This window comes from Vanessa tameamea, chromosome 7 (genome assembly GCF_037043105.1).
Source record: "Vanessa tameamea isolate UH-Manoa-2023 chromosome 7, ilVanTame1 primary haplotype, whole genome shotgun sequence".
Lineage (NCBI taxonomy): Eukaryota > Metazoa > Arthropoda > Insecta > Lepidoptera > Nymphalidae > Vanessa > Vanessa tameamea.
Genome location: NC_087315.1, coordinates 791,593 through 810,108, shown reverse-complemented (window position 1 = coordinate 810,108; position 18,516 = coordinate 791,593). Strand labels below are relative to the sequence as shown.

The 18,516-nt window shown below is 32.6% G+C and overlaps 1 protein-coding gene and 1 non-coding gene across 2 annotated transcripts in view; one reads left to right on the top strand and one right to left on the bottom strand.

Moving 5' to 3' along the window:
- The first annotated feature begins 160 nt into the window (after window positions 1-160).
- On the top strand, window positions 161-233 carry Trnar-ucu (transfer RNA arginine (anticodon UCU)). Its single transcript has one exon. It is a non-coding gene; the product is annotated as a tRNA-Arg (tRNA).
- A 10,256-nt stretch (window positions 234-10,489) lies between these two features.
- LOC113392175 (tachykinin-like peptides receptor 86C) overlaps window positions 10,490-18,516 on the bottom strand; it is a 76,302-nt gene continuing 68,275 nt past the window's right edge. The window contains exons 10-11 of the mRNA XM_064215393.1: window positions 14,398-14,538; window positions 10,490-10,902 (exon numbers count right to left, since the gene is read on the bottom strand). Of these exons, the coding sequence (XP_064071463.1) occupies window positions 10,877-10,902; window positions 14,398-14,538 (167 nt within the window). The 3' untranslated portion in view covers window positions 10,490-10,876. The remainder of the gene's footprint in view (window positions 10,903-14,397; window positions 14,539-18,516) is intronic.

The following is an 18,516-nucleotide window of genomic DNA, read 5'->3' as shown; positions in this document are numbered from 1 at the left end:
CTGGTGGCTATTATGGGCATATACCTTTATTACAAGTCACTGGCTCTTTCCCCACAGGATTTAATATAGTATATTTTAATATAAATCTAAATATTCACTCAAATAACTATTTTTAATATCTAATAATATATGGTTGTGTATTTTCAACAATACACTCAATGTCCCTGTGGCGCAGAGGATAGCGCGTTGGACTTCTAATCCAAAGGTCGTGGGTTCGATCCCCACCAGGGATGGTATGAATGTTTACTTTTTGTAGATGAGTTAAGATTTTCTCGATTTTTGTGACGTATTTAGATTATATCGTGTTGCATACAGGATATACACTACCACTTAAAAAAATGGCTTAAATAGTTGATTATGAAATACTTGATTATATATTATGTACAGAAATAATGAATTTTATGACAATTTAAAATATTAATAGCGGAATTGTTAAGAAATTAAAAGTCAATTTTAATGAAATTCGATTTTATAAATGTATTTTAAATGTACAGTAGGAACTATTTTAAATTATAATATTGGCGGTTAGGTCGATATCAATCAATCCATGTAAAGGGCAATCCGTTAAACACGTCACGTAAAAAATAAGCCTTTTTTTGATAACCACTCCCCCGCGTGTCATCCTCCGTTCAGGTTTCGTGTTTCATAAAAAATATACAACATGTATAAAAATAAAATTAAAATTTATTTCAACAGCAAGAACTAAATTATAAAAATGCGTCAGTTGAAAAGTGTTATTTCGGGACGTAATAATTGAACTAAACAGGTGCACTCTCTTCCCTGATGTGCTCCGATAATTGGACGTTATATTTTTAGCTTATAACCCTCATATGCCTAATCCCATAACAGGAATATCGATTGATTAAAATTCAATGAATAAACAATGAACTCGCCAGTGTAATTAAACATTTCAATTAAACGCTTTGGCTTAGTCTGATTGATTTGTTTTTTGCACACAAACCAGATTGGCATTTCGAGCGATTATATCGTTAGATCAAAATATGTCTCTTTATGTGTTTAAGTGGAGTAATTAATAATATTAACTTCATTTTTATAAGTATTAATAATACAACACTAACTTCCGAACTAGTAGGAACCGTATGTTAAGTCAGTTCCTCAATATACAATAACTATTAATATTTTTTTTAAATTTAGAAGTGAGTGCGTAAAACACAGTTGGCATTTGTTTTTTTAGTAATCGTGGATGATCGTTTTTAGAAGGAAGTGCAAGACCTACGGTTTCTGATCGATGCGAAATTAGTCAGTTCAATTAGCTACTTTTATCTGCAACAAGTAGGTCTCCCGCGAAACTTCGCGTTTATTCTATTTTAAATATTTTTTTTGATATCAAATAGTATACATTAGTTCGGTTAGAATTGTAGTTTGTCGAAAACAATTTACTTAAATTTTGCTTACGTCTAACTTTAGCTAGTAACTTTTTTCCGCTCTCTAAAATTAATTCTTTGTTAAATTGTATCAATTTAATAATTTGCAATCATGAATCGTCTTTAATTTTCTGAACATCTACGGCTGGAGCTCTTCGTAATGAAACCATAACCGATTTTTTATATGCAGCCATCTTCCTATAATCACGAGGACAAAAATGGGATTACGCTATTAATTAAAAGGTTGTCTGCAATCACACCGGATAGTTCTTTTATTAAATGATGATTAAAAAATATTCTGATAACGAACTAGACTCGAGTCTGTTTTTACCCAGAGCAGGATTTGAACAACGAAATAATTTAGCTAAAAGTTGTATAATCCGAGCCGAGATGGCCCAGTGGTTAGAACGCGTGCATCTTAACCGATGACTTCGGGTTCAAACCCAGGCAGGCACCACTGAATTTTCATGTGCTTAATTTGTGTTTATAATTCATCTCGTGCTCGGCGGTGAAGGAAAACATCGTGAGGAAACCTGCATGTGTCTAATTTCAACGAAATTCTGCCACATGTGTATTCCACCAACCCGCATTGGAGCAGCGTGGTGGAATATGCTCCATACCTTCTCCTCAACGGGAGAGGAGGCCTTAGCCCAGCAGTGGGAAATTTACAGGCTGATTATGTTTATTATGTTATGTATAATGCAACTGCCTCAGGTTGCAATTGTTTTAGATTTACTCGATATTGGGGGTACCAGTGTTTTAAATATTTATTTTCATTGAATACTACTAACAACAACGCTTTCTGCATCTTGGCTTATACACCTATCGTATTTGTGAAATCTTCGTAATAATTATTTTATTATATAAGTTGTATTTTACATTACATTACATTAGCAGACTGTAAATTTCCCACTGCTGGGCTAAGGCCTCTTTGAGGGGAAGGATGGGAGTTTGGAAAATATTTCTATTTAGTTAACTACTATCAAGTAATTATTATTTATAATACAATTCAAGTTATCAAGGAAATTTAGTATAATATATTATATAAGGAATGTTATTGATTATACACAATCTGTAAGTAACTTTCTTTTTTCAGGTTTCTCCAGCTGAACTTTTAAAGTATTTTTAAACCGTTTGTAAATGCATGCATTGTCACATTAACAATTTATTCGCTCTATTTAATAAAATATGTATGTCAAGCCATAAGGACATAAAGGCGCGTCTACAATAGGACCGCTTGGTTGAGTCTCGTAAGCTTATAAGTAAGGCCTGAATAGCGCGGTTTTTCACTAAGCCCGATTATGGGCGTACTTCTGAGAAATCCGCTCGTTTCTTAGTAGTTACAGTGAGCCATTCGACCGATTATAACGCTTCATTATATGTTAACACCATTGAGGAGAATTAAATATATAAATAGTTACCTCAAAATCAATTACAGTGGATTTCATTTATTACGACCTTGGTTATAGCGACCATTCGTCTATAGTGACGTTAAATCTAAGTCCCTTGAATTAAAGCATATTATAGTATGTACAAACATATGGCTATAGCGACTTTGGATGTAACGTCGAGTTCGGGCGTAGCGACTGTTTTTATTGAATAGTTTGTAATAAATTCTAGGAAATCCCATGCAGATATTGCGACCGGAGTCGGCCGCCAAAGTCACAAAAGAGCTTTCTTATCTTTTGTTTATAGATATTAGCTAGGTAATTATATATAATAGCCAAATATGGAACGCAGTCGAGACAGGTTTGTTTTTTAAGCTAACGCCTGAAAAAACATTGAAATTTAAAGGAGATAAGTGCGTAGGTGGAAAATTATCAAAAGATAGAATTACCGTGCTTGTTGCATCAAGCATGGCAGGGGAAAAAAGAAAATGATTGGTCATAGGCAAGGCAAAAAAGCCCAGGTGTTTCGAAAATGTTAAATCTTTACCAGCTTTACCAAGCAAATAAAAAGGCCTGGATGACTTCAGATATTTTCGAAAACGTTCTACGAAAATGGGACTACCAGTTAAGAAATAAAAAAAGAAGATCATTTTATTTATTTATAATTGCCCAGCTCATCCTAAAATTGAAAATTTGACCAACATAAAACTGGCATTTTTACCACCAAACACAACATCGGTGATTCAACCTATTGATCAAGGGATAATTAAAACCCTCAAAAGTCATTATCGGAAGATTTTAGTACAGAAAATGATGAACGACATTGAAAATGCGGCAGGCTCATTTTCCGTGAATCTTTTAGATGATATTGAGATGATAACTACGGCATGGGCTCGAGTGATTCCTGATACGATCAAAAAGTGTTTTCTACACGCTGGGTTCTGTAAATCTTCGGTTATCACAAAAATTTACGACGATTCTGACGATGAGTTGGACATACCATTGGCACAGCTGACAACATCGTCAAGCGGAACAAATGTTGCGGATTGGGAAACATATGTCAATATTGACAGTCAGCTTATCACCACTAACAATTTGACTGATAATAAAATTGTTGAAACTGTTGTTCCATCACCTACGACGCAAGATGAGGAAAATGAGGAGAAAGAAGAAGATGGCAAGGAAAGTGAGATTCCTACAAATGAGGATGTGTTATGTGCTGTGACAAGGATCAAAAGATATTTTCTATTTGGTGATGGAAAGTATACTATAGACATTGAAGGCATAATGAAAATAGAATACACCCTACAGCTATGTATGCTAGCACAGAAAAATGAATTGAAGCAAAGTAATATTACACAGTTTTTTAAATGTATTTTTTCTTATCATGTATTATATATTTAGTTTTTCTTAGATTCAAATACAAATTATTATTATTTTTACCATTCATACACGTCATTTAAAGTTTTATTTGTTTCTTCTGAATTGTTTGTTTTTGTTTATCTTTTACGAGACTGAAATGAGGGAATAAAATGCATGTTTGTTTTGTGTAATTACTGAGGTAATTTACAAAGCCTTTAAATTTTAAAATAATCTGCAGGAAAAGTTTCATAATGTTTTTTTTTTGTTTTTAACGCATTTTTGTGGAAAAAAAAATTTAAATATCTTTTCGTATTCGACCGATAATTATTTTTTTAATATTGACAAATAACCAGTGTTTAATCGTTTTTATAAATCAGAAGAAAAAAATAGATTTTAATTGATATTTTTTTCATTTCAACTTAAAAATTGTTCACTTTTGCATTATGCATATGGGGGTTATAATTATCGCAAATAGTCACCCCCATTACCTCCTAACGGAAATTCGTCGAATTACCAATAACCCTGTATATGATAGAGTTGCTTTTGTTGATTTGTATCAGAAGCGCTCATTGTTATTGTATGTCCTCGTCTTCGTAAATAATGCGACCGGTGTGGACGTGCTTTATTTATTTTCGGTATTCATTGCTTCCATCTTTTGTTTTACTTTCTGAGCAATTGTTTTTAAAAACCAATGAGATTGTATCTTGAATATTAAACAGAACGACTTTGAATGTGTGGTTCTTTCATTAGCACGCAAATAACCTTATTTATTTTTATTCAATTTCATTCAATAATGCCACAGTACAGTCCTTTGAACGGCGTGTTTTTCTTTAATTAATTTTATATTATAAATTTTCGTCGTAGTCTTTTAATTATTTAATTAGTAATATAAACATTTCTTACATTGTATTGTAATTAATTCATGTTTGAAAAACATAACAAAATTTAAAGATTTATTATATTATTTTGATGACGTACGAATTAACTGGTTACAGATGACAGAGGACACATTAAATATGTGTGTATGTGCTTTGTACAAGCCTAGGTAGATAACTGATGAACCTATCGCCCAAACATCAGATCAGTAATACTCATTTTTGTCGTGTTCCCGTTTGAAGGTTACAGGCTAGCAAGTGATACAAAATGTTAATTATTTAGTACTGATATTATAATTTCTATTGATATTTCAAGCGCTTAAGAAACACATTATATGGTTATTATCAGGGATGAATAAAAAACAATAAAACAATTTCGTAGAATTCGGATTTTTAATGGTCAATCATACTTTTCGATTATTATTATTTTTTTACAAAAATAATACAAATGATTATATTTATAAAATATTTACAATAAATACGTAAATAGCCTTATCATCTAAACAACTTACAGTTGAGTACAACAATTATAATATATAACAGATTTATTAAAAAACGAAACAATCGTTAGAATTAAGTTTCATTAATTATTAGTTTTTTTTTTTTATTATTTACATCATAATTTAATAAGATAAGTAATTATTAAAAAAAATGATTTTACTTAACTAACGATTTAATAAATTTTTCCCAACAATTCTATAATGATTGAGCTTGGCTTTCTTAGTTGAAACATTTGCTTAAAATAGTGCATTAATACTTTTTACATTTAAGAACACAACATATACATTTAAAATAAGTTTATATAGAAATTAATAATTTAAAATGTTTCTCACAATCATTCAAAATTGACAGTGGTATTTTACGTTAATTAACCAGATCGCCTACACAAAGTACAGACGACAATAATCCATCGAATTTTGCAGAAATGTTCCAATTCACAGAAATACTAACAAATTTTATTAAAATTTAAAAGTGGAAACCACTTTTATAGTGACAGTACTTGGTACTTATATTGTAATAAAAAAATCTTAAAATAATATACATAATATTATGTAATGGGATCGATGACGATATAACATGTGTGTGTGTGTGTGTATCTGTGTGTGTGTGTGTGTGTGGGTTGAAACATATTGCACAACACGAGCAAATTATCGAAGCGTTTCCGTACTTAAAATACATATTTTAACAATACATTAATCAACATAATACATCAATTTCTTATCACGTGATAAATCAAATACATACATTTCAATAGTTTTAGCGGCGATGGCGACACGTTATGGCGAAAAGTAATTTCCATTATCAACTGACGTGACGTCATTGTTCGAGATTTTAAATAAACTATGATAATGATTATGGAATTGTGAAAAAATGGCGTTTCGATTGTCGGAGATGTTGTTATAAATAGTGCAGTGTGATCGTATTAATTTCTAAAGATATATTAATCACAAACTCTCTGTATTGAATAACATCAACTGTTTGGCAAATCACATGGATTATGTAAATCTAAGGTTTGTTTATCTTTGCTACTTCTATTAGTATGGGGTAAATGTTATTTAATAGTTTAAAAGTTTGTACAACATAAACACAAGCCCCACTCAATATCACTCACTTTCATAATCAGATGGGATGGCAGTACGACAGAACCTCAAAGAGTTCAGAGTCAGGACAAACAGTACTACGTATTTATTGTGACAGGTTGCGTAATAAAGTTTTTCGACGGAAAATATAATTTTAGTAACCCGCTACGATTCAGGAGTCCTTTTGTTATTTAATTTATTAGATCACCAATAAAATACTTACACAATGTAAAATTGACACATCTAGTTAAAACATAAATTTTAATAAAGTCATAGTCATAATCTTTATTCAATATAGAAGCTGCTAATTGATACTTAAAAATCTAATACCTCGTACATAAAAATAACCGACGAAAGAAAATCAGCGAGACTTGTTTTTAAATGTCATATTTTACAGTGATAAATACATTTTTGTTATTTAAAATAGCCTGGAGGCGATCATCTCATTCCCAAGTTGTGCAATCAACTAAGAAGTCATTAGTATTGTAAAAATATATATATTAGTACAGTTATTTATTAATCTTGAAAATCCCATTTTTATAACCTAACTCGATATTTGGATCAGATGGAGATGGGACTCATTGGCTTTAAAAAGTGTATCATGCTTTAAATTAATCTTTCATTAATCTTAATTCTCTTTAAACTACGTTTCAGCGCATCCTGGAAGTAATATAATAATACCAAACAATACTCATATTTCATAATAATTCTGTATAAAGTATCTCTTTATACAGATTACCCAGAACAATGAATGGTTTTGGCTACATAAATAACGTTTTGTGAATAAATTGACCTGAGTTCGCCAAATTCTACCGTCAACACACATTGGAAACAATACACAACAGAAACCTACTATATCGTTAATTTGGTTATATTAAGTAACGTTTACATAAAGGCGCAGTTGCCAAGGTCCTGGGTTCAAACATTAGATGGGGATAGAAAGTTATTGAGTTTTTAATTAACATTCAGTAACAACCTGGAGTCTGAAATTTGGAAGTGAATACAATTCCATTCCTCGGAAACACGTGAAGCCTTTGGTGAACTCTTTCCAGTCGTATCGTATTTGCCGCGTCATCGAATTATGAGAGGGAATAGTGAGTCCACTGTTTGCACACACACTTCTAAACTATAATAAATCCTGCGTAGTTGGGTGGTCTTCCTTGAGATTGGCGGCCATGGCGAAATCGATCACGACGATATCAATATCGCCACGTTTATGTTTACGGATATTTGCAAAGACAGAAATGAAGATTATTATTATTGGGGAAATATTACAAAATTTTACTTGCCGCAAAACGTCTAATTTCCTGGACTATATATTCTGTAGACTGTACATTCCGAACATTGAACATTGGTAGTAGCTTTAAATTTAATTAATCTTGTAAAATGATAATTCAAAAATGTTGTCACGAATACGACTATTACTTTTTTTTTTATTCTAGTATTTTTAAGGGGCCTTTATAGACAGCCTGTCGGCCCCATCGTTACACGCTAAATTTAATCAAAATTGGTTCAAAAAGTAAGACTAAATCAACTTGAGATAATTACAAACAAATTCATAAATTTTAATTGCTGAAATACTCGAAGGATTTCTAAGAATACGACTGTTACTTACATTAGCATCTAGCCCGTGTAATGAGACTCCACAGACTTTACCTGCGTAAAATATCTTTTCATCATTTATAGTAAATGGGCTTGTACTTGGTAGAGGTTTGATCATTCCTATCTGTGTAGGTATCAAACCAAAGCCAGCCAAATAGCAGAACTTAGTATTGTTGTGTTCCAGTTTGAAGGGGGAGTCAGTCTAGGCATAACATATTAGCTCCACAGGTGCTCCAGGTGCATTGGCGCTGTGCGATAGCGATGGAGATGGATGACTACCAAGGGAAATACAGAAAACGGGCACAAGATGCAAGCTTTTAATACAAAGAGAAGAAATGAGCCGATATAGTAAACACAATCGTGTCCAGATGTGAAATGCGAAAAGTTTACGAATGTGTGTCTGTTTGTATGTATGACCTTGCGTTAGTTAATTAGATACATACGCACACACGTCTAAAACGACATCGATATTTCAAATTATGATTATTCAAAACTAAAACTACTTTTATCGAAACTATTTCAAACATAATTTTATATCCAAGTATATTTGAAAAGCAAGCAATGTACAAATTAAAAAAAAATATAAACTTTCAAACTAAAAAGGGAACTTAATTGAGATCATCATTTAAATAACAGTTTTATTTAAGAACAATAAATAATTCATCAATTAGTAATAAATTAAAAACGAATAATATAACTACAATCATTCATGAAATGTGAAAAGGCAATATTGAAACGTGATTACATAATCACAGGTCACAATACACTTAACACGCACAATTATACAGAACGTAGCAACATAATGGCTTAGGTGTTTAACCTATATCGGAGCTAACAGCTGACTTCTGCCACATGTGTATCCACCAAGCCGTATTGGAGCAGCGTGGTGGAATATGCTCCAAACCTTCTCCTCATAGGGAGGCCTTAGCCCAGCAGTGGGAAATTTACAGGCTGATAATGTTATGTTATGTAAGTATTGCGTTTGATTGTATAAAATTTGATTAAGAATGATTATTTTTTTTATTTCAAAAGTGTGTAAAAACATCTACGCACTGTCCTTACACTGGATCACTCATTTTTTAATCAAAACATAATATATTTTCCCCGATAGTATGCAAATTGAAAAGGTTGGTTAGTTTAGTCTATATTTTGTCTATTGAAGAATGAGACTGGCACGACATCAGTGATGCCAATTTTTTTTATTAAGGGCTGATAAAAATATAAAGATAATCTCCCTATACTCTATTCCAACCATAACAGGAAAAAGCCAAATAAACAATATTTGACAGCAAATTGACGCAATATCATTGGTCGAGAGCTGGATTCGCCAAAAAATAACGTTTTGAACGTCGACGAAACTGTAATCGGAATTTTGGAATGAATATTAAAGTAGAAATAAGTAGTTAAGTGTAATAGTGTTGTATTATATAAATATAGATATATTAATCAAAAAATCTTAGTAGTGCACAATACAGCTGAATTATTAGCAAATCACATGAAATACGTAAATCTAAGGTTTGTTTATCTTTTTTCCCACGTCCATTGGAATAGGCTATATGTCAGTATTTGTGGAATAATGCCTTAAGTGCATTTCCACGAAATGTATTGCCACATATTGTATTTTTCTGAAAATACAATATTAATTTTGTTCTTATATAACAATGATTTTCTGTATATAATACGAAATATATTTTTTAAATTTAATCTGACTTCAAAAAATTGCTTTAACAACGTCAAGTACTAATTATTGTAAACCTACAAAAGGATTCACCAAAATCAGTTCCTGAGCATAAAAGTTTTACCGAGCCTTTATAAAAAATATATTTCATGTCTAGAAAGGAAGAAGGGCTTAAGGCGCCGAATTGGTATTTTTCGAAAATGAGTATTAAGGTTTTTCCTATAAATCTCATTTCACAATAGTAACAATTTAGCGCTGTAGCGTTTCTTCCTATCGACTGACGATATGTTTAATTATATACGGAGATTTTGAGATCAAATCCAGGCAAGCACCGCTGAATGTTCATGTACTAAATTAGAGTTAATAATTTATCGCATTTTGGGCGATGAAGAAAAACGTCGCGAGGAAACTTGCTGTATTGAATTTCACTGAAATTCTGCAACATGTGTATAAACCAATATATCATTACATACAAGCCTGCATTCGAGAAGTGTGATAGAATAAACTCTTCTCAAGAGGCTATATTTATAGCTTATTACGATACTATACAATAAATTGAGCACTTCCTTTTTTTGAAGTCGGCTTAAAAATACTTACATTATTATTTTTTACATTCATTCATTAAGAGTAAATTACCTCTCATATCAAAATCTGAATATTAAAATTAGGTGTGCTACCTACTTTTAAACTCACTTCGGATCTCACTCTTAAAATGTTGAAAACTTACCTTCCATGATACATTATAATGATTGTTAAATGTTATTACTATTACAGTCGATGAAGTGTGACGTGTGACATGTCACTTAACATTTCTTAATCTTATTGTCCAGTGAGTTTCGGATTTGATTTACAGAACAGCTCTACAGCCGATTTAATTATATAACAATGAGTAAATATTTATTTTATCTAAATACACTTTTAATTACATTGTATTACAAATATAAAATTCAATTACAATTAAATTAGACACCAATTAAAGAAATAGCTCTTCATTTTTCGTAGTCGTTTATACTTTACGCCCATGAATGAACGCTGAAAAAAAAAACAAAACCTAATTTAAAAAAAAAGCACTTTTAAATCGGCATGTTACATTGTATAATTAAATATAAAGCTATCACCGAAGAACCGGCAAGAAACTCAGTAGTTAATCTTTTCCACCATTTAATAACACAGTATATGTAGGATCTTTATATATATATATATATATATATACGTATAGTCTAAAAGTCCACGTTTTGTTATCTTTAACATATTCTAGTATTTATTTATTTAAATACTTTATTGACCACAAAGTACAAAGTTTGTAGTGACAAAGTAAATGGGACAAAAGGCGGCCTTAATGCCTGAAAGCATTCTCTGCCAGTCAACCTTTAGGTCAAACAGAATATTTAACGATATAATTAGTGTTTGCTTTATATATCTTTTTTGACATGAGCTTTAAATTTTTGAACAGACCAAGTTGAAAATAACCTTGGCATCTTATTATAGAACCGAATAAGTGCCCCGGGCAGAATGTATTAATTAATAAATAATTATATGGATTTGTTGAAACATGAGAAGTATTCATTATATCATTAACGCACATTCATTTACGCAAATTTTCAAATTGAATTCTATGTTTTTAAATATAGAACATATCAATTATAGTATACGTATATATCCACGACTTTCTTAAGAAAACTGAAAGGCTGGCTGTTACTGTGTTTTCAGAACAATATATTTAATATTATAAAATAATTTAATAAAAAAAAATATAAACCACATCAATAGCATAAAGCGATAAATATAATTCCGATGTAAATACATATATCAACTAAACTCACTATCGATCTTAACGAAATTTAAACGGGATCATTTCGAAATAAACCTCTTTCGAACTAAAAAAGAATGTGCATATCCGTTTAGAGAAGAGTTACGCTCGAACATAAAAAATATATATATGCAAACGTTCAAATTGAGTACATCTTACTATTATGAAGCCGTTAAAAAAGGGTAGAGAGTACGAGCAATTTCGAGAGGACAAAAAAAATATTTATATATGATTAATATACTTGGTTCATAGTAATAGTACGGATTCTACTTCAACAACGTTTAGTCGAACAATAACACGATCAATTTTTAGGGGTAGCTTTTGTTTATTCAGCCCCTTTCTCTACATTTCATTTGAAACCATTTACGAAAACAATATGTAAAAATATAATAAGTTATCAGCGCTTAACTTAATTTTATCATATTTATTTTAACTAGGGACCTATCCTCTCCCCCGTCCAGAAGAATTGCTACTTACTAATAAAGAAAATGATATGATATAACATAAACATAATCAGCCTGTAAATTTCCCACTGCTGGGCTAAGGCCTCCTCTCCCGTTGAGGAGACGGTATGGAGCATATTCCACCACGCTGCTCCAATGCGGGTTGGTGGAATACACATGTGGCAGAATTTCGTTGAAATTAGACACATGCAGGTTTCCTCACGATGTTTTCCTTCACCGCCGAGCACGAGATGAATTATAAACACAAATTAAGCACATGAAAATTCAGTGGTGCCTGCCTGGGTTTGAACCCGAAATCATCGGTTAAGATGCACGCGTTCTAACCACTGGGCCATCTCGGCTCTTATGATATAAATATGTATAAATACCTACTAGTACTAGCTTTCAACTATTAAAAAAAAATCGTTAATTGCGGAGATTACGCCATACATATAAACAAACAAGTTTTACCTCTTTGGAATATTAGTATAGTTAAGCGTCAACATGTCGCTATGGTTACGGTGCGTTTGGTGATGTAAAAAGTCGCAGGATCTGTCCTGAATGACCCCTTGTAATATCGTCCCCATTTCTAACACAAGTGACAATCTACTATTCACAGAGAATTAGAAAAAGAGCATTTTACAGTAACGGTCTTTAGTTATTAATAAGGGTACATTATTCAATGGGTATTCGTATAATTTATCGATTATTGGTATATAATCCGTTATATTATAGCCGGAACGGTATTAATCAATGCATTTAATCTAACCATGAATACAGCTTCTAGTTAATTCAATAAGATTAAATGAAGCATGTGTTACTCACCGGCTTTGATATACAAGTTTATTGGTAATTCTACGTATTCCCGTAAGGAGGAGATAGATGTGACTATTCGAAATAATTGTAACAACAATGCAAAAGTGAATCATTTTTGAGTTATCACATTTTTTAGCTTTTTTTCAAAAGAAGTCAAAATGGCAACTTTTTATAAATCAGTGGAAAAAATGAGATTCATATTGATACTTTTTTTAAAATAAATTTTTGAAGTTGCCATCTTTACTGAGCAAATATAAAGCCCTACAGAGGGCTTATAGTCTCATAAGTCCTTAATAACGAGACGTTTCGAATATAACGTAGAAAATGTTGGATGGACTCTCAGAACTATAACTACATCATTCGATTTATATCATCATCCTCCTGCCCTTATCCCAATTTTACTTGGGGTCGGCGCAGCATGTCTTCTCCTTAAATACTCCTATGTCGGACGTCATCTCACAAGTACTTCACATTCTTTTTAACCATATCGTCTTTCACACAATCCATTCATCGGTACTTTGGTCGTCCCCTACCTCTATATCCATCTAAATCCAAGCTCAAGATATTCCTCACAACATGGTCCTCATTCCTCCGCATAAAATGCCCATACCATGACAGCCGGTTTCCACATAGCTTCTCGGTTATCGGTGCCACTTTCAAACTTCCTCTCATACTCATTCCTTATTCTATCGCGTAACACCACACATTCCTCTCAGCATTCTCATCTCCGCCACATGCAATTGTCTTTCAGTCATCCCTTTTGTACATTTTTACATCATTCGATCTATATAATATATTAAATAAAATTAATATTCTTAATATTATAAGAACAACAATATTCTACTTGTTGCAGACAATTGTGAACGTAACGTCATGATTTCCATTTCCAAAACCTTTTCCCAATTTAATTGGAAATGACGCAATATATCCTCTTCCATTGAATACGGTCAACTGTCATCGACACAACCATAGAAACTCTGAATATAATAACGTTCTCACGTGCCATTGGCGAAATAATCTGTGGCTTTTTGATGAAAATGAAATGATGAATGAATGAAAAAAATCATAAATATATAACAACTTATGTGAAAATGACAAACGCTTATACCTGAAAATAAAAATGTAACTTTGTCAATCACACGATAAATGATGACCACAGATACTCGCTGGAATTCCAATAATAAGAATAATTTAATTAATGAGGCATATTGTTATGTAAAATATTATGTGTATCATTAATATGGTTGGAGTTATTATTCGATTATTTTCATAAAGTATTTCATTTATTATGTACCTACAATTAAATTTAAGTAAGCTAATTTTACACATACTTGAGTTTCTAGGCGAATATTATCGACATTCCGAACCTGGGGTAGTAATGAAAATGACGACTTAAAAGTGCTTGTAAGACTCTTATAAAATAAAGTATAAATTTTAATTTTATTTTGTTTGTCTTACCGTCGTAGTACGTCCGGTGCGGACAACGTGGACAGCTAGCAAGCGAAGGCGGTCTCTGCGACCGCTGGCCGGGCTCCCGACACGACGAGCGCGGCCATGCGACTGCTGCATTTCCTCTTGAATTTCTGGGCTCCTCTACAGCTATAAAAATAATCATTCATAGTGCAAAAACCGAGTATGTTCTTTGTACGATAGGGTCTCAGTGGTGAGTAGACTGTGACTCTGACAGACACAGTCATTGATATGGCAAAAATATTACTTTCATTCCATTTTTATCATAATGGGCTAAGGCAGAACTATGGCCCTCTCTACGTTTGAGTAAATATTTTGGAAATCATTCCACCATGCATACAAGCAGGTACCCATTTGGTAGAATTTCAACCGGTCCAAAGTTTCTTCATCGCCGAGCACGAGATAAACACAAATATATAATACACACAAACACCTCCGCGATGCTTGCGTGTGTTTGAAGATGTGACCTTTAAGTTTTCCATGATCCACTATGCCATACCAGTTTTTATAAAATTAATATGAAAAACCTACGATGTTAAATAACGACATGTTTAACAAGTTTGGTGTCATAACTTCCTTAATTAGAATTTATTACGTGCCGTTAAGAATCTTCTTAACAGCACGTAATACATAGACTGAATTTTATATGGAAGGAATATTATTTTTAAAATTCGAACATTAAAAAAAAAATTAAATTCTCCTAATAAAATTTTGCTCTCAAATATTACAACTCATTACTGATTGGAAACATACTTATGTAAGCGGACGTAGTTTGAAAAAAAACAATCTAAGGCCGAACAGGAAGCGACACCGACGCTCATACACAGTGGCACTGGCACTATAAGAAGAAAACGCAGCCAATCAGCCAAAGGGGAGCGTAGGTTTTAGGTATAAAAATGTCTAGGTAGCCTATATCCTTTCTGAAGATCAAGCTTGCTTGATATCAAATTTCAGTAAATTCAGTTCAAACTTTTGCCGTGAAATTGTAACACACTGAGTAACTTTCGCATTTATAATATCAGTATAGAATTATTTGTTCTGAGAACTACATAAAAACTACGCTTCAAACCGGAACACCTAAATCGAAGTCAAGTGTATAAACTTCACATTTGCTTATTGTTTGTAAAATAATTGGGAGAACTTTTGGGTATGTATCCATTCGCTCCCGAAGGCGCGCCCCTACAATAAACTCAACAAATAATTATAATTAAATTATTTTCTTTTTGTTTCCTCAAACAGAAAGACATTTTGTAAGCACGAACGATACTCATTCATTATATTACTCGCCCATACCTTACAGGATGCCCTACCACCTGTAATAATGTTGATGTATTTGTAGCTCTCACTGTTGTTGGTATGTGTACAGTGAAAATCAGCGTAGAACTTTGTGGGGTCATTGTATGCTTCTCAAAGTAAGTTGAATAATAAACATAATCAGCCTGTAAATTTCCCACTGCTGGGCTAAGGCCTCCTCTCCCGTTTGAGGAGAAGGTATGGAGCATATTCCACCACGCTGCTCCAATGCGGGTTGGTGGAATACACATGTGGCAGAAATTCGTTGAAATTAGACACATGCAGGTTTCCTCACGATGTTTTCCTTCACCGCCGAGCACGAGATGAATTATAAACACAAATTAAGCACATGAAAATTCAGTGGTGCCTGCCTGGGTTTGAACCCGAAATCATCGGTTAAGATGCACGCGTTCTAACCACTGGGCCCTCTCGGCTCAAGTAAGTTGAGTGACCTTTTTTGTGTCAGTTCACTGATATGCAGACACTTTATTATTATTATACATCGTGTCCTTTTTAATATATCTTTCTGTAGCAGTATGTGTAAATTTATTTCAATTTCAATTCAATTTAACAGAACAAATGGCATGTCATTAAAAAGTTCGAGCATGAAATCTCAAAGACGATATAACTAGTGGCTTAATTTCTTCAATAAAATAGATTTCACGTTTAGTTATTTAATTAAATATTCATCTCTTGCAGTATTTCTATTAGTCTCTTGTATCAGGTGTAATTGGATGAGAAGTTCTGCTAATTAAATTATTTGGAACTAAGTGTTGTCTGATTGGTCAAATATTACCGCCTGACTGACTGTGCTCGTAATTTGATTTTCAGATTGCAACGTCTTCTTAAATACGTAACGTTTGCTGCAAATACGAAATGTTTTTAGGAGCTGGATGTTTTATTTAAAAAAAGATGAAGTAACTGACTGTAAATGTGTCTCTAATAGTTTTAAGTTGAGTTGAATACAATGACTATTTGGTTACCAATTTGTTTCGAATCTAAAGATCACGATCATTGATTCTAAGTGCACCAGACTGGTGGTCTTAGACATTATTTGAAATGACCAATCGTCAATTGTAGCAAAATCCGGAACGGATTTTAACGGAATTTAAGTCTAAGAACCCGCAGCTTGTAGTTAGACAATACATTTATATGATGCAATACACGAACAAAAACATTTCCTCGTTGCAATTTAAATATCCGCAACATGCTATATATGAATATGAGATCGTCTAGGAATTCAAAGGAATGTTACTTGGATGTTATTAAATTGTATATTTTGTATGAATATAAAATGGAATGCGATGCAGACTCATTCGCGTTATGGTATGTTCGCGCTGAAAGTGGCAATTTCTAAAATTCTTTAGAAAGTTATGTTCCCTCTCTGAAATCGCTCTTTATTACTTTTAGTGTGCATAGTGCTTACTTCTTTGTATATGTGTTCAAAAATATATTTATTTTATTAAATTTTATTCATGTTTATATATTGGTCTCTTTCGCTCAAAATTCTTTCAATAACAATAAATTTCAATTTTTTATAACTAGCGCCTCAATATGGTCACATTTGCTATTATGTACTTATAAAATTATTATTATAATTAGTTGTTTAATAATTTCTTAAACTTTAATTAGTACAATTTTATTAGGCACATTATTTAAGACTGGCAAAAATACATATACATACTTATTTTTTTTAAATGATTGATCTGTCACGAGAAATGATGAAATGATTGCAAGTTTTTGAAAAAAAGATTTATTGGAAAATTATTATAATACGTGATTTTATTTTGTCATCTTAAACTACTGAAATTAGATTATACAATATTAGTATGTTTTGACTAAGCTTTTGCATATTTTCATATTTTGTATATGTTCCATTTAATGTCTTTTGAATATAGTCTAGAGCTACTTATCATGAGAATGAACATAATCAGCCTGTAAATTTCCCACTGCTGGGCCAAGGCCTCCTCTCCCGTTGAGGAGAAGGTATGGAGCATATTCCACCACGCTGCTCCAATGCGGGTTGATGGAATACACATGTGGCAGAATTTCATTGAAATTAGACACATGCAGGTTTCCTCACGATGTTTTCCTTCACCGCCGAGTACGAGATGAATTATAAACACAAATTAAGCACATGAAAATTCAGTGGTGCCTGCTTGGGTTTGAACCCGAAATCATCGGTTAAGATGCACGCGTTCTAACCACTGGGCCATCTCGGCTCCGATGAGAATGAATATACAATAAATCACAACGCTTAGTGTTGGCAATAGTTTCTGTATCAAGTGAGTTATTAACAAATTTGTACGAGGTTATGGTATTGTTTAAAATTCAAACGGTATACGAGCAAATTTATAGGCGAGTTGCAAGTTCGATGCTGGTTCTATGAGCAAATATCGTAATCCCTACTAACTATTCAAAAAAGTAGCATCACAATACAGGTTGATCGAAAATATCATATGAATCACTAGTTTTTATTACACATCGATAAATTACCAACTGCTGTCAAAAGCTTCCCCCTATCTGGAGAAAAATGTTTTGGATCGTTTTTTCTCGACTCTGCATGTGGATTGGTACATATTTCACCTGACACGTGCAGATTTCCTATTTTATATGTTACGCGGGTAGGAAAACTGGCAAGTAGGTCAACTGATGGTAAGTGGTACTGCTTATAAACATCGCTACAGTCAGAAATACTAATCGTTCATCATATCAACAATGTGCGACCAACATTGGAAGCTAAGGTGTTATGTCTGTGGTTTCACTGACTCACTCACTCTTCAAGCCGGAACACAACAATACAAAGTATTGCTG